Here is a 27435-nt window from a genome sequence, read left to right as displayed (position 1 = left end):
TAAAGTGCTCAAAATTAGTTTTTGTCGGGATCTATCACGTGAACAATTATTATGTGTTTTATATTTATAAGAACCGTTTAAAATTTTTGTCATGGTTCCTGACCATTAAAAGTAAAAGTTAAACTTTTTTCGTTAGAGCTGGTGATACTCTTTAAAATACCATTCACTCAAAAAAATATATTTTTTAATGTTCGGGACCAAAAATCTGACATTAGCATCTTTAATGACTTATACCGCAAGTTGGAATTTTTTCTCTGAAGAAAGAATAAATATATGCATGTAATTCCAAAGACTTTGTTAAAATAAAAGACACATAAATCATTGAATCTCTGTCAGAACAAAAAATCTTGCTTTTATTTTGTTTCATTTATGTGTTTTCATGCAAAGATAAACGTGCACAGTGCCTTTGAATGGACTGAAATGATCGAGTCTTCAAGGTGTAACAAGCATGGGTTTGATCAAGTTCAACAAAATGGATGAACATCGACTGGGAAATGTTTGTGATTATCTTAGAAATCTGGCTAAGATAAAACATGTTACTCATTCAGACCATGACCCAATTTCATAGAGCTGCTAAGCAGAACAAATTTTGCTTAGTAGAAACAGATTACCAGGCAAATTACTCCTGTATGTACATTGTTTGTGACTGATTCCCTGCTAAGTTTTGCTTGGCAGAAAACAGTAATAAAAACTGCTAAGCGCTATTTTTTGCTTCACAGCTTTATGAAAATTAGGTCCAGTGTGGTTGATTTCCGAGTAGTTAGGCAGATAAATTTGCTAAGCACAGATAAATTTGTATAAGCAGATACAGGATACCGGCTAAAATGTCACTCATGCAATGTATCTTGTTTGTAACTGGTTCCCTTTTTTATTTTTGCTTAGCAGAACAAAAGTGGTAAAGTTTCGAAAGAATCTCTTTCCCTTTCTCAAATGAAACAATTGATAGAACAATCCTTCATTGGCATATGATAATTTAAAACTAATGAATGAGATTTCAAAGTTACTTATTGTATGTTCCTAGATTGTTTTCCTGTCTGGCCTTTTTAGTTGCTCTTGTTTTGAACCTTAGCTGTAAGACCTTAACATCCTCATCTCATGCTGGTCAGTTGGGAAAGAGTTTTTCTTGTAAAACTACTATTCATTTTAACAACATCAAAACATAATCAAATAATTGTCCAACATGTGAAAGGGAGGGTATACGTTTGGTAATTACTATAACAACTAATGACCATAAGAATATACTTGGTAAAGGGTACTTGATGAGAGAGCTGTGAGTGTTATAATTAATGTAGTTTTAGAGAAAGAGGTTATTTTTCAGCCAAAAAATTTGAATCTGAGAAAGGCTTTAGGCATAAAGCCTTTATCATGCATCTTAAAACAGACCACTTTATGCAACAAGGTGGGGTTTTTGTCACTACTTTCGTGCAACTTTGGTTACTACTGACTCACTCCAGGAGTCAAAGTTTTCACTGGTTTGTTGGGATACACAAAGCATAGGGACAATAATTCCTTCTTTTTCGAAAGTAATAAAGTTTCTTAGGTCTCATGTCTAAATGGATACTGGTCTTTGACAATTACCAAAAGTATACCCTGCCTATAAGATAAAGTGATAGTGAATAATTTGGGTTTCTGTAAATTTGGATCACAACAATTATTGTCAGGCCATTTTTTTCTCCTAAAACTCAGTATCTTTGTTTGCTTTTTACCCCTAGCCTATGATGTCACAAGCTAAAACAGCGCCCTCATTGATCTAAATATAGACCTTTTATTTGCTTATTTAGAGATGTGGGTAGGTGCAAACAAGCGAGCATGTTTCCATCGTTTGACCTCACTAATGGCGGCATTCTTTTAGAGATGGAGCACCGTTATAGATGTGTACAATGTCAACTTGATTGAATCAAACAGTCCACCCATTCAAATCATTCAAATCATTGTTATCAAACAAACAAATGAGACTGAAGTAAAAAAAATAGTCAGGTCCCTTTTCTCTGTATAATGACGTCAGCCTTCATTTGTGATTTTATATACAAGGAACAAGGCAGTAAAGGCATCAGCAATGGCCAAATTTGCCCAAGGACTGTCATTAACCATAGTTTGACTAGCATTGCCCAAACTCTGTGTAGTTTGACTATGCTAGTCAACTATTTGCAACCAACCTACCAGGCATGGTCGCATCACTGGTTACCAACACCCTTTTTCTTAGCACAGCACCAGAGTGGACCAGTTATAACAAGTCAAAAGTCGTGCTGATGACATGACTACGGTCGTTCACACTACAACTTCTGTGCGCATGCCCCTTCGTACGTCACTAAACAATCAATCATTGATCCTTGGGTGAACTTGACCATGATGGACGTGCAGTGTTTATGAGTTATCATCATTTCACCACTCCCACTCGTAGTCACTCTCCGAGCTGTCACTCTCCGTCCAGCTTTCCGATGAGCTCGACGAGTCGAACGAGCCACTGCAAAAGCACTGTCTATCCTTGACGATCACCACCGGTACGATTAAAACGTTCACTGCAGTGTTCGGAAACTGCTTCCCAAGCATCTCCGTCAGCGCCTTGACTTTATCGCTTTTGACTGCCTTTTCCGTGGTGACGTTGTAAGGGTAGAACTTCTCAGGTACGTTATACGTGATGATGGGCACCCCCCAAATCAGAGTACGGAGACTGTGGAGGTTTGCAAGAGTTCGGCACTTTTCAGAGTTTGTTTGAATCAGCTGTTTTGGAGAGAAAAAAAACATTTTATTTTCATTTCATTTTATTTCAGTCGCCTGCAAATATTAATAAAATACATTGAACATTTGCAAATCAAATGATCTACGGGAACAAACACTACAGACAGACTTATGTTGACTTAATAATGCTGGTTGTGAAGACATGGATTCTCACAAAGGCCAACTTAGACACTAGCCAAGAACTCAATGGAGAGAATTGCCTTCTCTCCACAAGGAAGAAAACCCCAGAGAACTGTTCCAGGAAAAAAAACTAGCAATCATCTTGGGACTGAAAACAAAATACAAGCAGTGCCCCAAGCAGGATTCGAACCAGAGTCCTAGAGTTTGAAGGGCATGGAAGGAACCACTACGCGCTACACCAACCCAAACGTATAAACCGGACCACCACGGAGGGGGAAATAATTATAATTTGGGGGGGTTATTCATCATTACTCGCAGCTAAGAGCTGAATTGTGAAAACGCAGCTACAATGTGTTTAAGAAGCAGGCATGCAAGGGCTCCTTTGGCAGCCAGCCACACCAACCCATTATGACCACAAAGCACAGCCAGAGATCGAAAGTGTTTGATTTTTCCTGAGGGAGGAAAAACGGATGGTTGGGAAAACCCTCAGGCACAGCAGAGAACCAACAACAACTCCACTCACAGTCCTGGCCGGGTATCGAACCAGTCTCACCTTGGTGAGAAGCAAGCGCTTTACGCACAAGCCAACCATGCCCCCAAAGAAATAAAAAGTTTGCACTCACCCCAGCACTACATACTGTTGGACACGGTCCTTGAGTGTAACCTCGCAAGCTGGCCGTGGGCCAAAATGTCAAAGAGGACAGTTTGAGCAGACTCGTCAGGGCAGGGTTGATATCGCTTGGCATTCTATACATAATCAACTCCAACTTCTCCAACCTAATGGAACATAAGAACAAATAGAAATAATCTAGGGTGTTATGGTCGAAGTGGTTTAGAGCATTGAATTCTAGTGGCTACCGGGGTGTGGAATCCTTGAGCAAGATGCTTGATCTACTATAATTATTTCTTTTCCCCAGGGGTATAGCTCGGCACCTGTGACAGTAGAAGTTGATATTGTGTATGAAAAAGTCTTTGGAACACCACGGCAGCTCAGGGTTGTATACTCCCCACGAAGTTGAGAGAGATACAAGGAATGTATTGAGCCAACTCTGGCCCAAGCACTAGTGTAAAGCGCATTGATACGGTTATTGTAAAAACTGGCACTACTCACTCTTTCAGCTTGCTCAGAGTCTCTGAGATATTACATGTACAGATATATAGTCCATTAGCCAATGAATCGCCCTTACACCAGCAGCCTCCGTTCTCTAGTCTTAGACTGCGCAGTCTGGTCAGCTTACCCAAGATCTTATACACCTGCAAGATGGCAAAAGACATACATCATGTAAACAAATTGTGTCAACTGAGAGCTTCTGATAGTTCTTTATTGTAATTAAAGTGAGGGCATTATTGTCTTTTTAGGTGTTCGGCCACAAGCCGAACAACTATTGTTATTGTTCTGTTTTTTTTTTTGTTTTTTTTTCTGCGTGTTCTTCTCCTCGAACGTTCTCGCGCGATTTTCGCAAAAACTAAAGCTTGTATGAACCTGAAACTTACCATATATATTGATCTTAATGAGTAGACGAAACAGCAACATTTTTGGAATGATGACGTCATTGATGACGTCATTACGTTCAAAAAAACGCTAAAAATTGGAGAGTTCATATCTTGAGAACTACAAATGCCACACACAAGATATTTGGTGCATATAAAAGGTCTTGTAATTAGCTACAAAAGTCGTGCACAACGTGACCTCATGTGACTTTTACTTCCGGTTGAAACAGGAAGTTCAAAATTTCAAAAGTTCATATCTCAAGAACTATATATCATATTCGCAAAATTTGAATATCAGTTTGAAGATCAGTTATCCTGCTCAAACTTTTGCACAAACATAATGCCCATTTTTCTACTTTCTATATTCATACAACCTCAGTCCTCCAGTTCCCACAGTCGCCCAGTTCCAGTTCCCTCAGTTCAGGAAGTCTGGTCAAGAACTCGTAGTCCAGCGGGCAAATGCGATTCTCATCAAGACTCGTCAGTGACTGCAAAAAAAAAAATTGTTTGAAAAGATTTTGAACTTTAAAAAAAAACATGGATGAGATATCAACCGGTTACAGTCCAAACAAAATATCTTTTTTTCCAGGAAAAACTTCTTATACATCAAAGGAATCTTTAAATGTTATAAAAGTTGTTCAAGCAAGGCCCATTTAAAATATAATGAACATAAATAGTTTATTGATAACAGAAACTTGTCGTGAACATAAAATTGAAAATGCCACCATAGCCTGGTTGGTACTGGTAGCACATGGCAATTATCTGTGAGATCTCTTACCAGCTTCTGCAAGTGTTGCAGCTTTCCCAGGCTTGCAAGCCCATCAGAAAATGACATATGAGGCAGTGCCAAGCTGTTGATGGAGCGAATCTTCAACACTCGCAATTGGGACAGTTTGCTCAGCTTTCCAAGGTCAAAGGTTACGTTGGGCCTGCAGGAAAAACCAAACCTTGATAGTGTTTTTTTAAATACAGCATGGAAGCACCACACTGAAAGAGTCTACCAAATACCTTGTCCAGGATTGATTAGAAAACAGTGTACTGAATCCTACATTGGAGAGATAGAAATGGTCCCACAAGACTAGGTTATTGGAGAACCATGCCCCAGTCCTCTTCCAAGGTTTCTCAACACATCCATATAGAATCACCAGGTCATCACATAGTCATTTCAAAAGTAAAAATCTTAAACAGAGACGCTTGTGATACTTCGAAAGGGGTGAAGAAGGCAGCTTACATCAGAACCTACTTTATGGTTGGAAATATTTCAAGTGTTAAAACATCAACTGTATTGTAATGGTGTTTGAGTTTGGGTGAAAAAGATCACAGGATTCCAGATACGGATATCCTTTTCCATTTGAAAAAAATGATCCCAATCCGGGTAACAGATGCTCATTATGTTGTTTTCTCCTAATTTCCTCAATGGGGATTGATTATACCCTCATCGAGTGGAGGGGTTACCAAACGGGGTAAGCATACACCTTATGAGGGATAGTTTTGGTGCCAAGATGCTCATGATGTTGTTGTCCCCTAGTTTCCTAATTGGACATGGATGATACCTTGACTGAGGGGAAGGGTTACCAAACTAGGTAGGAGTATACCCCAATCGAGATGATTTAAGAGTTTAACTAACCTCTTTGAGAACATTCCTTCCAGCCAGTGTACTTGCAGAACTCTTAAGTCTGGTAGACACTGTGGGACCTGACTGATGACGGAGGTGGAAGCATGGCCGAAGTGAAGGTACTGCAGCTGAGGAAGTCTCTTGATTATAGAGTAGATGTCCCTCATGTAAACGCTTCTAGTAAACTCCATCATCGTGTTGTTGTAAAAATCCTAAAAGACGGATTTTCATAGAAAATTGGAAAGATAAAGAAAATGGGCAAACACACGGTCTTAAAAGTAATAATAAGAATAATAATAAAAGCGACTTCTTTTATAGCCCTCATATATCAATCACTCAGTGACGCTCAAGGGGCTTCAATATTCAGTACTTTCCTGCAAGGTATTTTAGAGCTACGTTTTTGAAGTATGAGACCAATATGGTACTATTGATTTTTTCTTTTTCTTTTTTTATCTAAGAGTCTCTTGAACAGACTCATTTTAACACATGACCAGGTTAAAACAGATCTCTCCATGAACACGTCTCACAATCTAATGATTCTCAGTGTGATGTACATTGTTTCCGCAGGGTCAAATAGAGAGCTATTGAATTTGAAGTTCTTTATTACTATAAGCCTGCTTTGATTGACTTACCAATGCGATGGTTCCACGTGCTTGAAAGATCTTGACAGCTTTTGGATAGTCCTTCACTTGTGTACCTTCCAGACTCACGTTCTTCCACTGCAAAATGTAGTAAACAAATAAATATAGAAAAATTACAGCATTGATTTCTGTGTGTGCTCCATCTTATCTGTTCCTTTCGAAGATGCATACTCATGTTGAGTCTGAGTCCGAGTCTTTAGTGTTTACTTTGAGTCTGATTCCTCGGTGTCGAGTCCGAGTCCGACTTCTCAGTCTCTAGTCTGAGTCCAGGTCCTCAGCGTCAACTTTGAGTCTGAGTCCTCAGTATTGAGTTTCAGTCTGCACCATCATCTTGATTCTGAGTATCCCACTCTTTAGTGTTGACTTTGAGTCTGAGTTTTCAGTGTCCAGTTTATGTCTGAACCCTCAGTCTCAATCTCAGTCTGAACCCTCAGTCTCAAGTCAGAGTCTGAGTCCTCAGTGTAGAGTCTCAGTCTGCACCCTCATCTCGAGTCTGAGTACCGCCTCTTCAGTGTTGACTTTGACTCCGGATTCTCAGTGTCCAGTGTCAGTCTGAACCCTCAGTCTTGAGTCTCTGTTTGAAACCTCATTCTCAACTCATGTCTGAGTCTTCAGTGCCGACTTTGAGTCTGAGTTCCCAGTCTCAAGTTTCAGTCTCAACCCTCAGTCTCCAGTCTGACTGCTTATAACTTGCTTTCTTTAAAAAACATAAAAAAACAATGCACAATAATTTTAAAATGACCAAAGTTTACAAACCAAGCTTTTGTCTATAGACAGCTGGTTCCACATTCTGCAAACTAAGCCGACCCTCAATAGGTCACTCGCAGAGAGGTAGTTGAAGATCCTAAGCAGACAGTATTGAGGCAGTGCACTGATGTGATCACTGCCGTACACACTGGGATCATTGGTAGAGGTTGACGAGGCACCATTGGATGAACGTGTTTTCACCTGAATAGGTCAATGACATCAAAGTATAAATGACTGATGGCATCTTAATAAATGGAATGAAAAAGAAATAAAAAATAATAATAAAACTGGCCTGCTGCACCAAGGTTGTGGCCGTGTGAGTAAACAAAAGATTCCCCCCCCCCCCAAAAAAAAAAAAAAATTATAATAAAAAAATCAGGTTCAACTCAATTAAAGGATTGATGGTTTTAACCATCAAAGAACTCTTACCAACTGTCAGCAAAGAAAATCAGGGGGAAAATCAGGTCATAAAGAGTGTCCTACCACAAGCCGGTTCTTTTACTCACTTTTGACTTGGTTTTCTTTCCCTTTTTTGATTTTGCTTGTTTGGTCTTGGTAGTCACGTCAGATCTGTGTGGGGGCTGTGGCTGAGCTTTGTATCTACAGACATGCGAAGAGTTTTATTTCATGTTATAATAATGTTATATTATGTCTTTCATAAATCACATCAGAAAATAGTAAATTTAAACATCCCTCATGATTCAACTCAACTTTTTTTGAGGTGCATTCATAAACTCTGATACATTATCATACATTTCTTTTTTAAATTTTGCTGGAAGTCAGTATTCTTCTTTCACAATAACAGAGGTACGCTGGCTACAAGCCAGTTAAAACAGACAGTCGACCAGTCAGAATTTAATCCAAATGCTCTAGACGGCTAGTTCAGTGTTAAAAAGCATCCCAATTTTGATATGTAGTGTGGTCAAGTCCAAAAGACGACAGAGACCAATGAAATGGAAAGTCCTAGAACTTTGAGGAGACAATAGTGGAACAAACCTCATAGAATTAGGAGTAGCAAGTCACTAGCTACCCTGAAGATTTCATGCTTGAGTTTATGAATTAAAAAAATTATAATCTTTCCTGTAATGAAATTATGATGACTGTACACTTTACCGATAACTAAGGCTTGCCCAAGGAATAATTCTCTGGTTCGGCTCAACAACATCTGGTTCAAGTGGAGCAAGACAGGAGATCTGAGGTTTGGAGTGAGGCGCTGAAAACAGCTCCCTGTTCGCCATACTTGAGATATATAGATGGAGGTGCTCCTCTCTATGGGGTGGAGGTTGAAACGTCTTAATAAAGTCTTCCAAACTCTGTTTCTCTGATGATGAGGCCCAACAATTACTTACATACGAACCTGTGACAGAAGAATTTATTAATTTAAACTTAAAAGGTAAAATATGATGTGAGAACGAGAATGTATTTATTTTTTTATTTGCATAATTTGGTCAGAATTAATGAATTAATATTTACCGATTCACGAAATGATTCTCGGGTCATGTTCAAATGGTGCAAGCGGATCAAGACATGGGATCTGAGGTTTTATAATCGGGTTTATTGGGCATCAACAACAATCTGTCACTTGTTTTGCAGTTCAGCAGTAGGCGCTTCCTTCCATGTTATTGTTTTTTTTTGATAACAAAAACATTCTCGTTCTCACATCGGGTACATTTCTATGTCGTGGGGGTGATGAAATTCAGTGCACAAAAAAACGAGGTTGAAATGGACAATGGCTGGGGCGGGGCGCGGGGCCGGGAAAGGGGGGGGTGGGAGAATATCATTACTGGAAAGAAGGATTATATTTTTCCTCCATAGTTTCACCGGTTGTACTTTTTTAGATAGTTCTTCTCCACCCAAAAGAGCATTTTTTTTCTTTTCCAAAAAATAATTAATAAGTTTATTTGAACCCCCCCCTCCTTCCCAGGCAACACCTCTCCTTGACATTCTCGTATCGTATGTACGTCGTGCATGTCGTATGGAGAGCAAAGGTCACGCACGGGTAGAAGGAAAATCCTGCATGCGCCGGCTCTGAAGAATTAGAATAAACGAACGCATGATTTGAAACAGCAAGGTAAGCCGGTTTAAGAGAAAACATTAGGACTCCTAGGAGTACAATGTACCTTTATAATTATTTTCTTGTTTTAATTGCTGCTTTCTGGTGAAACTTTGTTTCGTAGGGCCTAGGTAGGTTTAGGTAGTGATCATCATAGTGTGTGTGCCCAGATTGCGGACAGCTAGTCACACACGTCTGGCCGTGGACATGATCATATGATGGAGGCCTTTTTTGTGATTCCATGGTTTTTTTTTACGTCAGATGTATTATTAGTTGTGACTGAGTCCTTCCATGAACCATCATCATGATCATCCTATCCTGGGCCTACCAACAAACCGCGAATCCCAAATAAAAAATAAAAAAATTGAATAAATTAATAAAAAATTAATATTAATTTAATTAAATTAAATTAAAGTATTAACTATAATAACTAAATGAAAATAAATAAATAAAGAAACATAAATACTTAAATTCCACATTCGATGATCCAGCCACCATTTTGTCTCCATTATTTAATTTCAAATTAAACCTTACTTTAATTAAAAAGTTACAAATTAATTGGGCAAGTTACTTAACTGAGTAGACGTGTGTGCGAGAGAGTTCCACGATAAAATGTGCATATATTTTAATTACATGTACAAATGATATGGCCCATTTCAAATGTGCTTTTTCACTTCAGTCACTCGGCCCAGCTGCTCTTATCTAATGCAAGACCCCTGAGATTGGGTCACTGATGAGCTTGTAAAAATTCTTGTTCAGGACAGTAGGATATATACAGACTTTAGTGATGCATGATGGGAGTGAGCCCATTTAGCCCAATCATTGTGCGTGATACCGAGTGCTGATTCATTAAAATTTGGGTTATAAAAGATTGGTGCTTGACCCAACTAATGCTGAATTAAATTTAAACAATTTGTATTCATTGCTATCTTCCCAGACCCAGGTCCTGAGAAAAATGGGGTTTCCAACTTGTGAAGGAGCTCACTGTGAGGTTGATGTATCTTAGAATGAGTGAAGAGTTTTAAACACGATACATGTAGTGAAAGGTTTTACTCATCAAGGACAATATTTTACTTACTCATTCGAATCATGGAAACATGCACTGACGCAAAGCATTTGTTCATGGAAACATACACCAACAATGCAAAGCTCTGAAAAGTTGATGAAGTGGTTTTGAAATCTTGGAATCAAACTTATACGTGTTGTTCTAGCTTCAATACTCGGCCATGATGTCATTCTCTTCGGGCAGCGCAAGACTGTTGAAAGCCTGCTTATGCCATAGACTCAGTCAGTCACAAAGTAACGTTTCCTGTTCGGCTAGGACTGAAATTCTGCGGTCACATTTAAGAAAATGTGCAGTCCCAGTTGTTGTTTTATCGCAAAGAAACTACTCAACCCTAAAATGTGACAATCTTCACAACAACACTCTAAGTTTATGCAAAGTTAAAGTTTGCCAACACGCAAAGACTTCTTCCAGCCCATCTGTGCCAAAGGTCTCTCACCATAGTACCTTAAGTAGCTCATTGAAGGATCAAGACAAACTGAAATGTCGTCCCGAACTATCAGAGAGACGTTTCTATAGTGTAAGGTGGGCGAGTAGTCAATCTGCTCTCGCCCTGCCTCCAGCAGAGAGCTTGGAGAAAATGAGAGACAGATATAAGTGTCTTGGGAGGAAGAAGATTCGGTTTGTACTTGATCCTGATCTTGCGGAGCTGATGGTTGATAAGGTGTTTCCTGATGGAAGCCTGGAAAAGGAGAAGGCCCTGATTATTGAGACCAGTCCGGGTGAGTGTGACTGCAAGCAGGCCTGCAAACGATTTCCTCGAAACTTTGCGCAACTGTTTATGTCCACAAGGATGTCTTGTGGTATTGGTGTACAACATAAATGTTGCACAAAGCGGACTTACACAGTTGCGTAAACTTCCGTGAAAATCATCTTTGAAAAGGCGAGGCTATTTTGATTTTGCAAAGGGCTCTTCCATTGGAAAATCTTTAAGTCAATGGGAAACTTTTGAAGAGGAAGGTTGTGGTCTCCGTGTATTTCCTAAAGAAGTCAAAATGCTACAGTTTGAGTAACTCTTATTTTTTAGTGCAATCTGGCGCATTTTTATGATTTCATGCGAAATAAAGAAATTAAATAGGTTTTTTTTTTTGGGGGGGGCTGTCCCCAATACAATAGCTTGTGCACGGTGAGAACCCTGCCTACTGACTATTTTCTAAAATAAAGCCAAGCTTCAAACCCTAAACACATTTTTTTAACATAAATACAGAAACTTGGTTCGATGTAGACCTCAGTTAATCCGATATTTTTCTGTCCCCTTTCAGGACCGGGCATTCTAACGAGGCAGCTCCTAAACTCTGGTGCCCGTAGACTGTTAGCAATGGAGCGTGAGAAGGCCTTCTTACCTACTCTAGGGAAAGTAGCCTCTCATTCCGACGGTAGACTTAGAGCAATGCATGCTGACTTCTTCTCGATGCATTACCACGGTACCAGTGTCATCAAGCCACCGATTGTTCGAACTCCTCAGGTCTTTGAGGGAATTGAACCAGTACCATGGGAAGCAGGTACCCTCATTTTTTATTTTTCATACATTTTTTGTACCCTCTTTATGAATGACACATTGGTTTAATTGTGTGGAACAGAAATAAGGTTTACCTTTTAATGATTGTGCATTCGATGAAAAGCTCAAGTTCCTTGACAGTTAGCTGTCATAGCTCTCTATTGGCCAAGTTCATTCTGAGCAAAATTTCATGGCTTACCGTTAGCAAAAAAACAGTGTTTATGGAAGCAGGGAATTCCGCGCTTATGTCAAGCGTATTTAACAAATTGGCAGAGACCTCTTTTGCTGATTTGCTTGGGTACTTCACGTTACTAGGCATTCTTCTCTTGAACAGCTTTTGCAGAAATTTCGGCACTTGCCCCGTATGTGAAGATTGTTGATTGCAAATGCAGAAATCGGCAGGAGGCAGGGTCATGAGATTGGCCATGATGCCACCACATGATCATTCTTGCCCAGCCACTTGGAGACTCAGATTCCCTGTGTGTTACTGTACATTGTTCATTCTAGGCAAAGCCTGTGACGTAAGCCACAAACAATATTTGTAACTACATTCCAAAACGGAATGCCATCGGAAGACAGTAGTCAAATATGACATCATTGCAAGGGATCAATAGCCAGTATTTCTTTTATTTCAAATGTTCGTATATTTCCAGACATACCCATCAAAGTGATTGGCAGTATACCTTACAAGAAAGAAAGGACCCACGCTTACATCATTACGAGCCAGTTGTTGGAGAGATTGGCCTCATTCAAGTATGGTCGAGTTGAATTCAACATCTTCATGTCGGAGGCTTGTTACGATGTGAGTACAGATAGAACACTTAGACTGTCCAGACATTTGGGGGGGGGGGGAAGGGCACTAAGAAATTTGTTTAAAATTGTTGAAATGTTTCCATTGGTGTGGAGTGTTGTGGTCGATCGGCAAGCGTACTCGAGTTCTGTTGCCAGAGGGTGGATTTGTGTCCTTGAGCAAGAGAGACACTTTTGTCCTTGAACAAGGCACTTATGTCTTTGACAAGAACCAAATTTAATTATATTATTATTTTATTATTATAAAATATTTTATTATTATTTTATTTAACAAACTGTGAAGGAAACTGACTGTGTTGCTGCTTCCCAGGTTGTATCATTAACAACTGGCTACACAGCAGTTACAGGTTGAATAGCTGGCACCCTCGAACAAAGATGTTGACCAAAAAGAGAGACTGCTAACATAAGGGCTAGATAGCTCAGTTGAAAGACGCCGGTACGCTAATCTTGAGGTCACAGTTTCAAGTCCTGCTCTAGTCTATTTTTCTTAAATCAACTCAAAATTATACTAACTATTATTCTAATACAGGTTTGTTTCCGTAGTGTTGTATATAACTTTTGTTTTCTACCAAATTCTAAAGAACTGATTTACGGTTTATTTTCTTAACTAAGGTGATGTCTCAACCAGCAGGAAACATGTTCAAGTATCGAGCCCTGTCGGCATTGATGCAGCTCAGCTGTGATATTCAACTTCTACACAAGGTTAGTGTTAAGTTTATCAGATCTTTGCTATTCAGGCCCTGTGACTGGATTGCTTTGCATGTACATGGACATTCTTTTGGAGATGGTTGCAGGAAATCTTTACAAAGTCTGTGCAAATCTTGTGTGTATTTGAGCTTCCGGGACCAAGTTATTTTGAGTTTTACGTGGGCGCGATTCTTTTTTTTTTCTTTTTTTTTTTAATACTTTAGTTTTTATAATGTAGTTTATTAGTTTATGGCTGTAAAAGTTAAATTACATTGCTGTAATAGTAAAAATGTGCAGTAAAATACATGAACAAAATAAAAATTATCAAATCAAAGACGAAAACCAGAGAATAAGACCATTTCTAAGAAATTTGGCCCATAGTGTAACTGGTCAACTGGACAACCAAAACTTGTGAACTTCTTTTCGAAGTCCTTAATATTTCTGTTTTTTTTCATTGATTTGTAGGAGCCACTTACTTCTTTCAATCCATATTTTAGTGGAGAGCAAAATAATTCCATTTCAAATGTAAGTATCTTTTGTTTTCCTCATTGATGTTTTTTTGTATCATGTTGATACCAAAGTTTCCCTGTTTCAAAACTCTATGAGTTTATGTCAACTGAACAAAACAATGGGATTTTGTTAATCTTGTATATAAAATGTTTTCTTTAAATCTTGTGTGATGTTTGTAACTGTTCAAGTTTTGCATTGTGGAGATTTGTCTTTTTCAGATTCTAATAGTATTGCTTTGTTCTCACACTAGACCTTGCAAGTCTTTGCAAGTCTAGTTTTGCATTGATATATCAAATTGTCTATTTTAGATTCAACTGTTTTTGCCTGTTTCTTTTCTCTCTCTCTCTCTCTTGACTGTACATGTTCATTTTTGTGTTGCAGTGAGCATTGACTGCTGGATTGGCACCTTTATATATAATGATTAATTGATTGATTGATTCATCTCTCCATTCATTCACTTATTTATTTGTTACCAGTTAGTAGTGTTAATATTGCCATTTTTTCATACTAGACTCTTAGAGTCTAATTTTGCATTGTGTGAGCATTGACTGTTTGTTTGGCGCCTTTTGTTTTTAATGATTGATTGATTGGGTTGATTGATTACAGATTCGACCAACATTGCCTTTTTTCTCACTCCAGCCTCTGAAAGTTTAGCACAAACATAAATCTTGGGCATGTTAAAGTAAATGTTGAACACATCATTAAAGAAATTGCTAAGGAGTTCATCGATATTTTAACAACAATTTAAGAGTGAAAAATAAAGGTTTTGGTCACCGAAGCAAGTTAAGAGATGGATTAAAATGGTCATTTATGTAAGACATTTATTGTGTTGAATGTATTTTTACTTGTAAACTTTAATCTCATCATTAAAAAATTAGTGAATATTTAAAAAAATATTTATCAGAAAATTCTTCAGGCTTATTATAACTTAAAACTGGTGTCTTGTATAATAAGAGAAGGGGTTCTTCCCGGTGTTCCTGGCTGTGGCTGCTGAATGCACTGGAGCACCTTGTAAACCCTTATAAAGGTGCTACATAATCGGGTCTTCCTGTCAAAATGTATATACAAAGCGCCTTGAGTACCTTGTTTGATAGATACGTGTGCTATTTAAGACTTTAGTATTATTATTTTATTATTTACTCTGTAATAGACGGCCATCTTGTTTGAAATCCTGTCTCTAACAATGGTTCTGACCTCATTCTCCAGACAAAGGACCAGACTCTTTGTCTCGTGAGGATTACTCCTAAGCGTGATCTGTTCATCAATCATCATCTGTCTCAGCAGCAGGCGTTTATCTTCGTCTACTTTGTCCGACAGTTACTCGTCAAGAGGAAACAACACCTTGCCAAAATAATAGAGTGAGTTTTCTTCCTCACTGTCTTGTGGGTTTCACTTTATAATAATAACTAGTTTTGTATATAGTGCTTTATGTAAGGAAATCTCCAAACGCTTATCATTATTTATTTCTAGCATTTTTTTATTTTCATAAAGTTTTAGCATTATTAAATTCTAACATTGTAAAATTTATCAAAATTTCCCAAAAAGAATTCAAGATTTTGATGTATTTCAATCCCTAGCATGCCGAGGTTTGGTTATTGTGTTGTCATAGGTACCTTAGCAGCGCCCTGTCATTTATTTGTAAAATTAATTTCTTGTTTTAAAATTCTTGAAAAATTACTGTAGTCAAGTCACACACAAGTTCAAAGCTTACTTCTCATTTCTTACTTTTGGTTACAACTTGGAACGTTCATAAGGATCACTTTGAGCTCACATAGATGGTGTAGCCAATAAGAATAGGGTTGATTTGACACCGGCCCTGCCAACAACACTCAGTCCCAAAATTTGGCTGATTTAATCTGCCTGGGGGATTGCACAGTGTATCTTTTCCTGGTAGCAAGATTCATGCGGAAATGTTGAGGGATAATCGTCACAAGAAACAGTTAAGTGTAAAAGATGTTTGTTTTTCAAATCTTCTATATTGTCGGGTTGATTTGCTCGTTCGAAACATTCAGATCTTGGGCTCCGGGCCATGCAGATATTATCCACCAGTTTGGGTACACTGATAAGACGCGGACGGGCGACGTTCAGCCAGCGGACCTTCTAAGAATCTACACCTCGATCTGTCAGTTAGAGAGCTTCAACGGTTCCTGGATGGGAGAAGACGTGATTGAGTACGCCTCCAGGGCACTAGAACTTGACGAGGAGGACATCATCGAAAATATTATGAGTCAGGGCATCCAGAACTGAGGGCCACAGTCACAGGTAGGCATTATTGTTGTATACGGACTTGCAGTATTTATATGTATAGACCCTTTCACAATGCGTAGTGCACATACACGCGCGTCTTCCGTTTGGCATTTTGTGTGTCAAAATGCGCGTTGTGAACAGGGTATATTGGCCTATTCAGAGCTGATAATTGTAGTCACATGTTTTTCTTAAGTGTTTTAAATTGATTTGTGCTGTTTTTCTTTATAACTCACTGAGACGAGCATTATTTACGTTAAATTGTTTTACTCATTTTTCAAAAACTTCAGCACCTCAAAATAAGTAATATTTTGAGAGAAGCTTTCTACGATCATTGTCTTTAAAACGCTTAAGTTCAATGTAAATCTGTGGACGTTTGTGTTTCGTGTAGCACAGAGAGTACCCAAACCCTTAACAGACACTCACATTGCATACAGATGTGCAGTACTTATATTGACCAGGCAATGGGTATTATATTGCCTGGGTGGCGTTAGTCATTAGCATCTAGTGGTCCTTCTGTAGAGTTTAAGATTGTTAGTTGTATTTTGTTCCCCCCCCCTATTAGAACATTCATAATAAATTCCAGAAAACACACATGATCACATTTTTAAACTTTTATTTTGAAAAGCAGCACACACTTTATTGGTAGCTTATATCGAACAATAACACCATATTATTATACTTTACTGGCAAATATAAACATTGCAAAGTTAATGGGAAATTGCAAAGGGTAAGGAGAGGTTTGTTTTACATTACAGTATTGCAGTGAAAAAGGTGCTCAAAATATTTATATAAATTTAATCTGAAAGTCAATACTGATACCTAACATAATACAAATTTAACAGTTCATATCAATTAGAGTAAACCATTAACTAAGAATCTACTTCGATATAATTAAAGTGATTAACTATTTATATCAAATTACAAACGATATCATTGGAAGGAATTGGTTTGAATTACTTTAAACAATGAATTCTTAACGGGAAGTCTCTACGATATTCCATAATAGCAGCCCGATATTTGACGCTTGGTCGAGGTAAAGTGTGGTTTATCATTAATTTTACTCAAACACATCTTCTAACATTTGGAAGTTGACTAAAGACCCACACCTCTCCCTCCAGAACTATGCCCTTTGGTTAGAATAAAACAACAGGCTTTTAAGACAGTGGCAAATAATGCCTCAATTACCCTTGTTCCTTAAAAGTGTAAACGGTAAACATTCAAGATTTTGTATGACACAGCTTGGGGCTTTGCTCAAAGAAAAGGGGCAGAGAAAATCTCAACTTACATACATATTAATTATATCAGACCAATTTCAGTACTTTACTTTAAACTATGTCATCATGTTTGTGGAGGGGTCTCTACTGTCCAAGTTTGCTGTTTAGGAGAATCAACATTTTTACATTTTCCAGCTTTCAACATTGTGCTTTTTTTGTAACTGTCAGGGAGAGATATATTATTTACTACTATAATTATTATAATTGTTATAATAATTTTTTTTAACATTGCACTTGTAGTCAAAGGCAAGATCAAGATAATGCATACATGAAGATAACATTAGAGAAAATACAGAGAATTACTAAATATAAATATATAAACTGGACTGAGGTGTCAATGTCCAACACTAGAGGGCAGGCTTCCACCCCTCAAGTTAGTATTATTAAGTTACTCACACAATATAAAGCTATAACCTTTAAAGTTACCCGTTAACTATGGATAAACTCGTTGAATTACTTATTGATAAATCGGCAGTAAAATACCATTATCGGACATAGGAAAATATACTTAATTAAATAGAAAAATCATGTCACACACAGGGGTTTCATCGCCACTAGAATTTCACACACAGGGTCCATCACTGCCGGATTTGAAGATTCATTTCATGGCACGTTATTTGATGTTTTTACCTCACAATAAGTGTAGGTTGAGTGTGAATGGGCCCTTCATTTGGAACAGAACATTGAAAAAATAGAGAAAATATAGTCTTATGATAATCATCTTCAACTGAATAATCTTACAACAGAAAACCAACTTTTTTTGTAAGCCCTGATTTTTCCTTTCAGAAATAATTGTCATTATAAATATGAAACAAATTCTTGTGTAGCACACATGCGCTTGTAACTTACAATCTAGCTAAATTTGAAAACTTCAAAAAATTGAACCACTATTGTAAGTTGTAACTTGAAACTTGAGTGAAATTGTATACAGTTCACTTCAAATCATCACCATTTGTATCAATTGTTACACGAGATTTGAATGTACCCCGCCTACTTTTTGAAAAATCAACAATAAATGGTCTAGTTCTACTTAAATTGAGTTGTTAATGCAATAATAAATAATTAGGTTTAGAATGAATAAATAATTAACTGTTACTCTACTAGAATAATAAATAAATAGTTAATATTGCGGTAAACATTTCGGATATAAAAATAAATAGTGCGTACAAAATTATTGGATATACTTAGTGCAAGAAAAACTTACTATTATGTAGTGTAATACACTTACAATTGGGAAAACAAATTTACTGATAGCTAATGTAGCATACATGTTTTATTTTGTTTTTTGGTCTGTTTCGGTTCTGCCTCACTCTCAGAGTTTCTTGGTAGAACTGGCTGGAACCATCACTCTGAAAATTAATGTAAATATAGAAAGTTAGAACATGTCGGCAAACGAATCATTGTGGTGTCGTCTTCTAATCTATGAGTTTCGAAGCGTACCAGGCACCAGGCCTCTAGGTACCAGGCAAGCTCGGTGGTCTAGTGTCTAGGCATCTGCTCTAGAGTGGTATTGGGTTCGAATCCCACCTGAATAATAAGCCTTTTGAATGTTTTTTCAATAGTAATTCTCTCCCCGTCCCCCAACCGATTGGAACGCAGAAGACCATGCAATGAAAGCCAACATTGAAAGGGGGGCAAAGGGGCCCAACGAGATATGGCCGGGATTATAGCTGAATGCTAGAAATAAATCAACTTTTTTTTTTGTTTAATGTTCGCATACCTTACTCCTCTGGTGTCATTCCGGATGTTTCTGTTTCATCCTCCATAAAGGGTTCATACGTCGGTGCCGTCTCGCATGAGTCTGAGAAACGATTCCACTTCTCTCCCGGTTTGCAGCACGTGTTGAACGAGTCCGGAGTCAACCACGTCTTGGCCAGGATCCTCTCGTTACAGCATACTTCCTCTGAGGAATCGTAAGCTGTCTGGTCACAGCAACGCCCGTAGGCTACACCGACCGTCACGGCGCTCCAAATCACCACAGTGCCGTTGTCACTAGATGAGATGCCCTGGCAGCAGGTTGCATTCTCTGGGCTGTACAGAAGGCTTTGGCAGCATTGATAGTCATCCGTTACATTTTCTTGGGCTCTGAGAACATTGCATTCTTCTTCAGATATTTCTGGGTACTCTGTGCTGTCGGGAACAGTGCTTGTCTCATATGAAGAGATTGTGGTCACTCTCGTCGTTGATAGTTCATCAGGCTGCTCTGCGATTCTGGGAATGACTGTTTCAGATTCGCCACAGTACTCTGAGCTGAGATTGTAGAGCTGGTCACCACAGCAACCATGTTGAAGCCGATCGTAGATGACTCCTCCGCACAGTGGCCTCAGGGTTGCGTTTACAGTTGGCTGGGTACCATCACTGATCTCAGAATCCCGGTCAGCCGATGGAGAAACTTTTTCATCACAATATTCAGTGGTGCGGTTGAACACGATCACTCCACAACATCCGTGAGTGGAGGGATTGTAGGCGATGCCATCACAGACTCCCCCGATCAGTCCGCCCATGCAGGTCTCATTGGTTAGCTTGTATAGAGTGCCATGACAGCAGCCTTGAGTGTTGGGATCGTAAGCCAGACCATTACACACCACCCCTGTTGTCTCGGTAGCATCTCTCGGCATCATACGCTCCACATGAGCTGTCCTCCCGTCAGCATTCGTGGTCGTTTCGATGCCCAGCTCCATGGCGTCTGTTCCGTTTCCAGCAACCTTTTGGGCGTGCTCCGTCTGCCTGGCATAAATCCTATGAGTTGTGTCTTCAAGACCTCTAGTTTGGATATCGGTGTCTTGAAGACCCCTAGTTTGGATGTCTGTGTCTGGGCATTGTTGTTCTCCCTTGTTGATGACGACACCGTTGCAGCATTCTTGCCATTTGGATTGGCGTGAGACCGAAGCATTTCCACAGCAGATGACACGACGGGCGTCACGGATGATGTTATTGCAGCATATTGTGTGGTCTCCATAGTCTCGTGCCTGAAGAGGAGAAGAACAAAAAATCATACTGAAACATTGCCCCTTACTTCCTTGGTTCACTTGCTTACAATGATCCTTTTATTCCCTTTCACTCCTTACCGTTATGTTTGGACTTGGATAAGATTGGAATGCCTGACTCCGCGATAAGCAATTCTTGGTTGGGCCTACAACCCTAAGTCCTTCTGAATCTTTCAGAATCTATTTGTTGAATCTATTTGAATGATCCATCAGAGGTGTAAAGAATGTATTTTATCAGTGTATAATGTAGGCCTGGAATTTCATCTTTGCATTTTGCAAAGGGCACTTCCATTGGAAAATCTTAAAGTCAATGGGAAACTTTTGAAGGGGCACCAAGACCAAGACAAGGGGCAACTGAGGCCATGGGGTGCATGTAATTCAAGGCATGTAGTGTTTTGGGCAGAATCAAATGTTAGTATCAGTTTCTTCATACCTGAATTCTACCATTGCAGCAAATCTCCTGTGACGGGTCCCTCACAACCCCTTGCCCGCAGCACTCCCCATCGGCAATGAATTTATGCAGCATTCCCTGGCAGCAGGTGTGGAGCGTCTCATCGTAGCCATCGCTCCCTCCGCAGCAGGATTGTCCACTGCTCCTCAGTAGGGCAAACTGATGCCCGGCCGTACTACAGCACTGACGCTCGGTTGTGTCAATAGCCTGGTTACCACAGCACTGTAGTGTGGGAGCGTTGGTGTACAGTGAGTCGCCACAGCAGAGTGGCGAGGGTTGAGATGCTGGGTCGTAAGCCACCCTACCACAGCAGTGGGTTCCATGATCAACCTTGGAGTACCTGCCAGTAAACAAAGTAAACGCTCATAAATAAATAAACTCCAGTAGAAACAAATTACTTCTGAGATTTGTTGAAAAATTATGTTTTAGTAAGGATTGTTGCTTTTGATGTATTACTACATGTACTTGATTATCGTTTAAGCGAAATGTTGAGGCTGTTTTTCAAAATTACACAGATACCTGTGGTGCACTAGTGTATCCAAGAAGATCAGATTTTGCATTGGACTGTGAGTTGAATGAATGCTTTGGTTTTACTATGTACATTAGCCTTTTTGAGATATGGCGGACACTCTAGGAGTGCACTGTTTGGTTTGGGTGTATACATGCAATTTTATCTGTCCTAGCATTGTGTTCATTACGAAGGTATTTCAGACTTACATGTGGCCGTCGCAGCATATCGTGGTATCGTTCATGATGGACCTTCCACAGCAGTCTCCGTTAGCGACACCATACAGCACTCCATTGCAAACTGTCTCTATTGGGCTGTGTGCAACCCCATCAGTGCACAGGGTTTGTCCACCATCGGAGGAGTAAAGTTTGTCATCGCAGCAGGTCTCTGCGCCGTCGAGCAGGTCAAAGGGTCGGTTTCCACAGCACTCCATGTCTGTATGATAAGAAATGTCAGGGTTAAGAATGGATTGTATTGTAACAGACATTGGAAATGAAAACTAGATGAAGGAGAATCTAGTATACTTCAAGATTGTAACCAATGAAATGAAGGATGTTTTATATGTAAATGGAAAGTCAAATAAGCCACAAGTGGTTGTGTGATCCCTGGCTGTTTAAGTTTGAATGGCTTCTGACTGGCACCCCCGAACAAAGGTATTGACAAATAGGGACACCGCCAACTTTAGGGCTTGATAACTCAGTTGACAGAGTGCTTTCATGTTAATGCAGAAGTCGCAGGTTCAAATCCCATTCTTGAGAACTTTTCTTTGTTCATCCCAAACATTCACAGGCGTGCACGCTTTGTTTTTGAAAGGGCAAGGGCACCAAGGCATTTTTGGGGAGGTAAAGGACTTGTCACTCAAGCATTTCAAGGGCACCAAGGCATGGAGGCAATCCCCTTCGTTGTCTCCGTAAAGTATCAGGCCTGCATTCATTTTGTATGACCCTAAAACCTGCTCAGAAACAATAAACTTACCTGTTCCATTTGTCATAAACAGTCTCCCATTACAACAGATTTCCTCGGCCGGGTTGTATCCTCCTTCGTCCCTGCAGCATCTACCACTGCCGATAGTCGTACCTGGTGTTGCGTAAGCCTGTCCGCTGCAACACGTCTGGCCGGGACCGATCAGGCTCTCGCCGCAACACTCGTTGTCTCGTGGGTTGTATGGAATCCATAGACTGGGATCGGAGCCAGTGCTGCAGAGATCTGGGTAGTTGTCGATGTCACAACGGGGTCGCACCACACTGTTTCGATAGCATGAACTGGTGTTGACGTTGTAGGCAATATTTCTGCACAACCTGGACATTATACACATGAAAAAAAGGATGTACTATGTTACATGTCATATCACCTGTGGTGTAAATAGTCTTGGTTATTTATCTGTCCCGACATAAATAGAACGTAAGACAAATTGTCTCTAGTTGTCAGTGTGCTTTACCTATACTGTCTTCACATTAACAACCTTACTATTGGTGTACTTCCCCTGCCCAAATGGCTCTTGCCACATCATTCCACAGAGGACTGTGGAGACTGAGTCAACAGTACACAAGCCATTGGGTTTACTGATAGTATCAGCTTTATAGACAGAAACTCATGTGACCAATGCTAGTCTGGAAGGTTAAGGGACTTCACATGATCTTTCCGTCAAGGGAACTCGGCAAACTCCCACAAGGAGTTATAAACACCAAGCTGGCAACAACCAATCTCTCTCATACAAACATTGGTTTAACATCTATGATTATGAGTAATGCATAATGATCAAAAACTTGTGATTCAGTAACTAGACGACAACACTTATTCTAGTCATTGTGAAATCAGCGTAAGCTTGGTGGAATCGAGCCCACAACCTTGTAGTTGCAAGTCCTGCAGTCTAAGCACTGGTCCACAGTGACCAGTGGCAATCAGTTTACTACTACTTTATATGCTGGCTCTTAAAACATAGAAGTATGAGGGGATAGATTTTAAGTTGGCATGATCATCAATCTTGATATTTACAAAGTATTACTGATTCTTACCCAGCAACCTTCTGTGGTATGTTTTCAACTCTGTTACCGAAGCAACACTGTAGACTCGGTGCGTAAACAAAGACGCTGTTGCCACAGCATTCTCTTGGATTTCCATACTGGTCATTGACGAAGAAGATTCGGCCACCGCAACACAGTTCAGAGGCGGGGTTAAACAGTTTCTGACCGCAGATTTGTTCACCGGGCAATCTCAACAGTACATTGCCATTGGTGGTACATACCTGGACAAAAAAATCAAATGAAATATTCTTGTTAAAATTAATACTAGATAAAAACAATTAAATCAAGTAGTATGTTTTGTGGGTTTTTTTTCCCTCAAGGTGGAGGTACAAGGAAATGTAAGGTTTCCAGTCAAAACACCATACCTGGAAAATCGCATTTTGGATTGTGGTGGTTTTAAACAGAACCAGTAAGAAACATTGACGATTTGATCAGTTTGCTCTGATTCTCATCGTCTGTTCTTTATTGACGTCATCATCACAATAGTCTTTGTTGAATCGTTTAGCTCCTGTAATTATTTTAAAATCATGTGCTTTTGGTATGAGGTTTTTGGACAAGGTGGAGAGTTGGGGGCTCAAGCCATGGTATAAAAACGGCCCAAGATGGCGAATGTAGCAGACAGTAGCCGCATGTGACTTTGTTCAAGGTGTCAATAGATTGGAACTTTTTTCACAGGACTCAGGGAAAGTACTGAGGTATACAATGCCTACACACATCGCTGTATGGAATTAGAACTGATTGAATCAAGTACTCACATGAGTTTCCTGGTTGTATGTTTGTATCGCTCCTCCTTGTCGTGGGCGTCCAGTGCGTAGCCTTGTTGATCTACAGACGGCGTTGTCATCATCGTGCTCCTTGGTGATTGGCTGACGTCGGGCCCTGTCACACAACTGGTTATCCTGTAGCAGTGATTGGGCACAACATTTCATGCTGCTGTTTGGTTCTGGATAGACACCAACTGTAGGAATAAGAAAAGAATAATAGATCAATCAGGAGAGATATTTAGTTGTCACATTCGTTTTTAATATGTATACCAAGGTTCATCGACAGGCCAGCAGGACTTGGTTAGCTTGTCATTTCACTGGTGCGACAGATTTTAATTTAGAATTTGAACTGATAATAAGAAGTGGTTCAACATGGACCAATGGGATTCAGCATTAAACAAGCCAACAGGACTAGCTGGACAGAGTTCTGACCGGTCCTCAGGTGTTTTAAGTGGCATTTGGACAGCGGACCATTGTGAAGGGAGAACACTGTATACCCGCATCTCAAACACAGGACTGATTAACTACAAGACTAACTCAAATATCAAATATATTTGGATTATATCAAAGTAACTCCGCTGGAGCATTCGGGGAGTAAAGTGAACCTGGAACAAGTTTAATACATACCGTCTCTTCTTCCACGACAACAAGTCTGAGTCTGAGGATCGTATACATCTGCTGTGATGAATCGGGTGGAGTAGCAGCAAGACAGATTCAGGCCCGTGAAGCTTTGACCAACGTGGTGACAGCAGGTTTCTTTGAGAGTGTCGTAGCTGGTGTTCCCACAGCACTGGAGGGATGGGGTTGATCGTGGTATGGTGGTGTTACCGCAGCACAGCTCAGAGGTTGTGTTGTACAGCTCTGGAATATTAAAACAAAAAGAACATTAAGCTGTAGGTCCTGTGTACTAAGACTGGTAGTGCACGGAAAAGAACAGTTGGGTGGATTTCACAAAGAGTTAGGACTAGTCTTATCTTGAATAGCGACGAGTTACTCAGACTAGCCTTATGATTTTAATAACTCTAAATATAGTTCTAAAACTAGTCCTAAGTTAGGACTATCTTTAGGAAATCGATCTCAGAACACTTATTGTGGAAGAGTAGGGGTTAACAACAACAGTGTTTCTGGTCCACATAGCAAGCACTCTTAATTACAGGTTTCCTCAAGCATGTGATTAAGTTCACTTATGTGGAATCTTTTATTTCATTGCCAGAATTCTCCTGAAGAGGGTCAGATCATGATGATCCAAACATTGAGTCGTTAACCCCCGGTTCTTTTCAGAACCAAAACCACTCAAAAGATATATTCACATGGTGTTACCGCAAACCTCTCTTAGTTATACTTCCGCTATTCAAAGTTTCAAATCCTACAGAAAAAGAAAAAAATACGGCATAAGTCACTTGCTCTTACCTGTCCCACAGCACTGCATCCCAGGCTGTCTATCATGAAGGTTTCCTTCACAGCACACTTGATCAGTCTTGAGATACGACTCTTGCTTACAGCAGCCTTGTACTTCACTAATCTTAGGGACATGATGGATCTTTCCATAGCAACATGAGTCCAGCGAACTGCTGTATGGCGTAGCACGGCAGCAACTTCCATGACCTAAAACGAGTTTCAACAAAGGAAGTTGTTAATACACTAGTTTCAGAACCCGCTTAGTACAGAACTCATCTCAGAGCATTTTGAGCAGTCTGACAAAATGTTCGTCTCAGATCAAGCTGAGGTTGAACCAGTAGATTCAGAATGCCCATGTTCCTTTACTCTCTGCATTTGAATTGTAGAGAGTACTATGACATGATCTCTCAAAAGAAAAATGACAGGGTCTTAAATAATTCTTGTGAATGATGACAGTTTTGCAGAGGACTGGATTTTGGTTCGAATCCCACCATAGTGACTTGCCTGTGGATGATTTTCATAAAACACAGGAAAGAGTATAAAGTGATTAATTATAATGGTAAATGTAAGGGCAAGGGCACCAAGGCATAGCCATCTTGGTAAAGGGCACCCTGTGAGGAAATTGTAAATTTCTACTGGGAGGGCATTTCGAAAATGAAGTATAATGTTATGTTAGGTGGATTCATCAATTACTCACCAATGTCGTATAGAACTCTGTTTGTACCAAACCCACAGCACACCTTATTGGCTGGGTTAAAAGCGTTGGTGGCACAGCAGTCTGTTTCTCCGTCTGTCAGATCTCTTACTGTGTCCTCGCAGCATATTTGTGAGCGAGTGTCAAAGGTCGTTCCACCGCAGCAGTCGTTGTAGGGAGTTTTATCTTTCTGGGCCTGATTGGGGGGGGGGGGGGGGGGGGGAGAGAACATTTTTTACTTATATCTGAACCAAAGTTTTGTACAATTTTGCAAAACATCAAACTGGACAAACACAACAAACAACTGACATCATCAACGTCAGACTTATTGGAAGCTTTAAGGAAACAAACAAATCATAATCTACATTATGTTGTATTTCTTCATCTATTAATCACTTCTTGATTCCTCCTGATCGCAATGAGGAAATGAATGATTCAAAATGAAACATGATATAAAGCCGACTGAATTGATCAACAGCAACATACCTTATTACAACATCTTGTCTCTGTGGTATTGATAGCCGTCAGTCCGCAACATTCAAAGTCTCCATCTATCACTGCGTCCTGACCAATCACATGAACCTCACTGGCAGGGTTGGGCTGGTGTCGTTCACAACACATATCTGTCTCTGGATTGAAGAGCTTGTCTGCTCCGCAGCAGGGACCCAAGACCGACCCTTGGGGCGTACTCAGCACCGTTAAAGCAACATGTCTGATAGGAGCTGTCTATCACTGTTGAACCACAGCATACTGAATCTATTAATAGAACATAGATACCAGAGACAATCGTTTAGGATTAGGAAATTTATCTATTTAGATACAAGAAAATTGATTGGGAAATCTATTAATTTGAAATAGATACAAGAAAATCCATTGGGGTATTTATCGATTCAACATATACAAGAAAATGTATCAAGAAATCTATTATGTAAAACAAAGATACAAGACAATCTATTACGAAATCTATCCATACAACATAAGTACAAAAAAAAATATTAGGAAAGTTTTCCTCATGTATCAAACCCTCATGTGTTAAATTGAAGACTCCGTCTCTTCATATTTAAGAGCAATGTTCATAGGAAATTGTTGTGCAACTTTTGGACCTCTGTCAACA

General features: G+C 39.6%; 3 protein-coding genes across 4 annotated transcripts in view; 1 reads left to right on the top strand and 2 right to left on the bottom strand.

Moving 5' to 3' along the window:
- Positions 1-335: 335 nt before the first annotated feature.
- On the bottom strand, positions 336-9001 carry LOC139933952 (uncharacterized). The gene is made up of 11 exons (XM_071928234.1): positions 8827-9001; positions 8467-8710; positions 7860-7953; positions 7363-7554; positions 6598-6684; positions 5978-6177; positions 5129-5279; positions 4725-4838; positions 3971-4113; positions 3483-3636; positions 336-2721 (listed from the first exon to the last, which is right to left on the bottom strand). Exons 2-11 carry the CDS (start codon positions 8589-8591, stop codon positions 2383-2385), a joined length of 1599 nt encoding a protein of 532 aa, XP_071784335.1. The 5' UTR covers positions 8592-8710; positions 8827-9001; the 3' UTR covers positions 336-2382.
- A 344-nt stretch (positions 9002-9345) lies between these two features.
- The window catches only part of LOC139933802 (dimethyladenosine transferase 2, mitochondrial-like), a 30566-nt gene continuing 12476 nt past the window's right edge, over positions 9346-27435 (top strand). For both annotated transcript variants that reach the window (XM_071928125.1, XM_071928053.1), the window contains exons 1-8: positions 9346-9424; positions 10344-11191; positions 11732-11971; positions 12621-12769; positions 13390-13479; positions 13930-13989; positions 15181-15332; positions 15987-16236. In XM_071928125.1, the coding sequence (XP_071784226.1) occupies positions 10633-11191; positions 11732-11971; positions 12621-12769; positions 13390-13479; positions 13930-13989; positions 15181-15332; positions 15987-16221 (1485 nt within the window). In that variant the 5' untranslated portion in view covers positions 9346-9424; positions 10344-10632 and the 3' untranslated portion in view covers positions 16222-16236. The remainder of the gene's footprint in view (positions 9425-10343; positions 11192-11731; positions 11972-12620; positions 12770-13389; positions 13480-13929; positions 13990-15180; positions 15333-15986; positions 16237-27435) is intronic.
- On the bottom strand, positions 18543-25098 carry LOC139939846 (uncharacterized). Its single transcript, XM_071935996.1, has 8 exons — positions 24857-25098; positions 24221-24423; positions 23457-23686; positions 22417-22739; positions 21651-21876; positions 20916-21273; positions 19216-20464; positions 18543-18844 (listed from the first exon to the last, which is right to left on the bottom strand). Exons 2-7 carry the CDS (start codon positions 24392-24394, stop codon positions 19217-19219), a joined length of 2559 nt encoding a protein of 852 aa, XP_071792097.1. The 5' UTR covers positions 24395-24423; positions 24857-25098; the 3' UTR covers positions 18543-18844; position 19216.

This window comes from Asterias amurensis, chromosome 1 (assembly GCF_032118995.1).
Source record: "Asterias amurensis chromosome 1, ASM3211899v1".
In the NCBI taxonomy this organism is placed as follows: domain Eukaryota; kingdom Metazoa; phylum Echinodermata; class Asteroidea; order Forcipulatida; family Asteriidae; genus Asterias; species Asterias amurensis.
The sequence above is the reverse complement of the archived record's forward strand: the minus strand, read 5'-3'. Positions and strand labels throughout refer to the sequence as shown.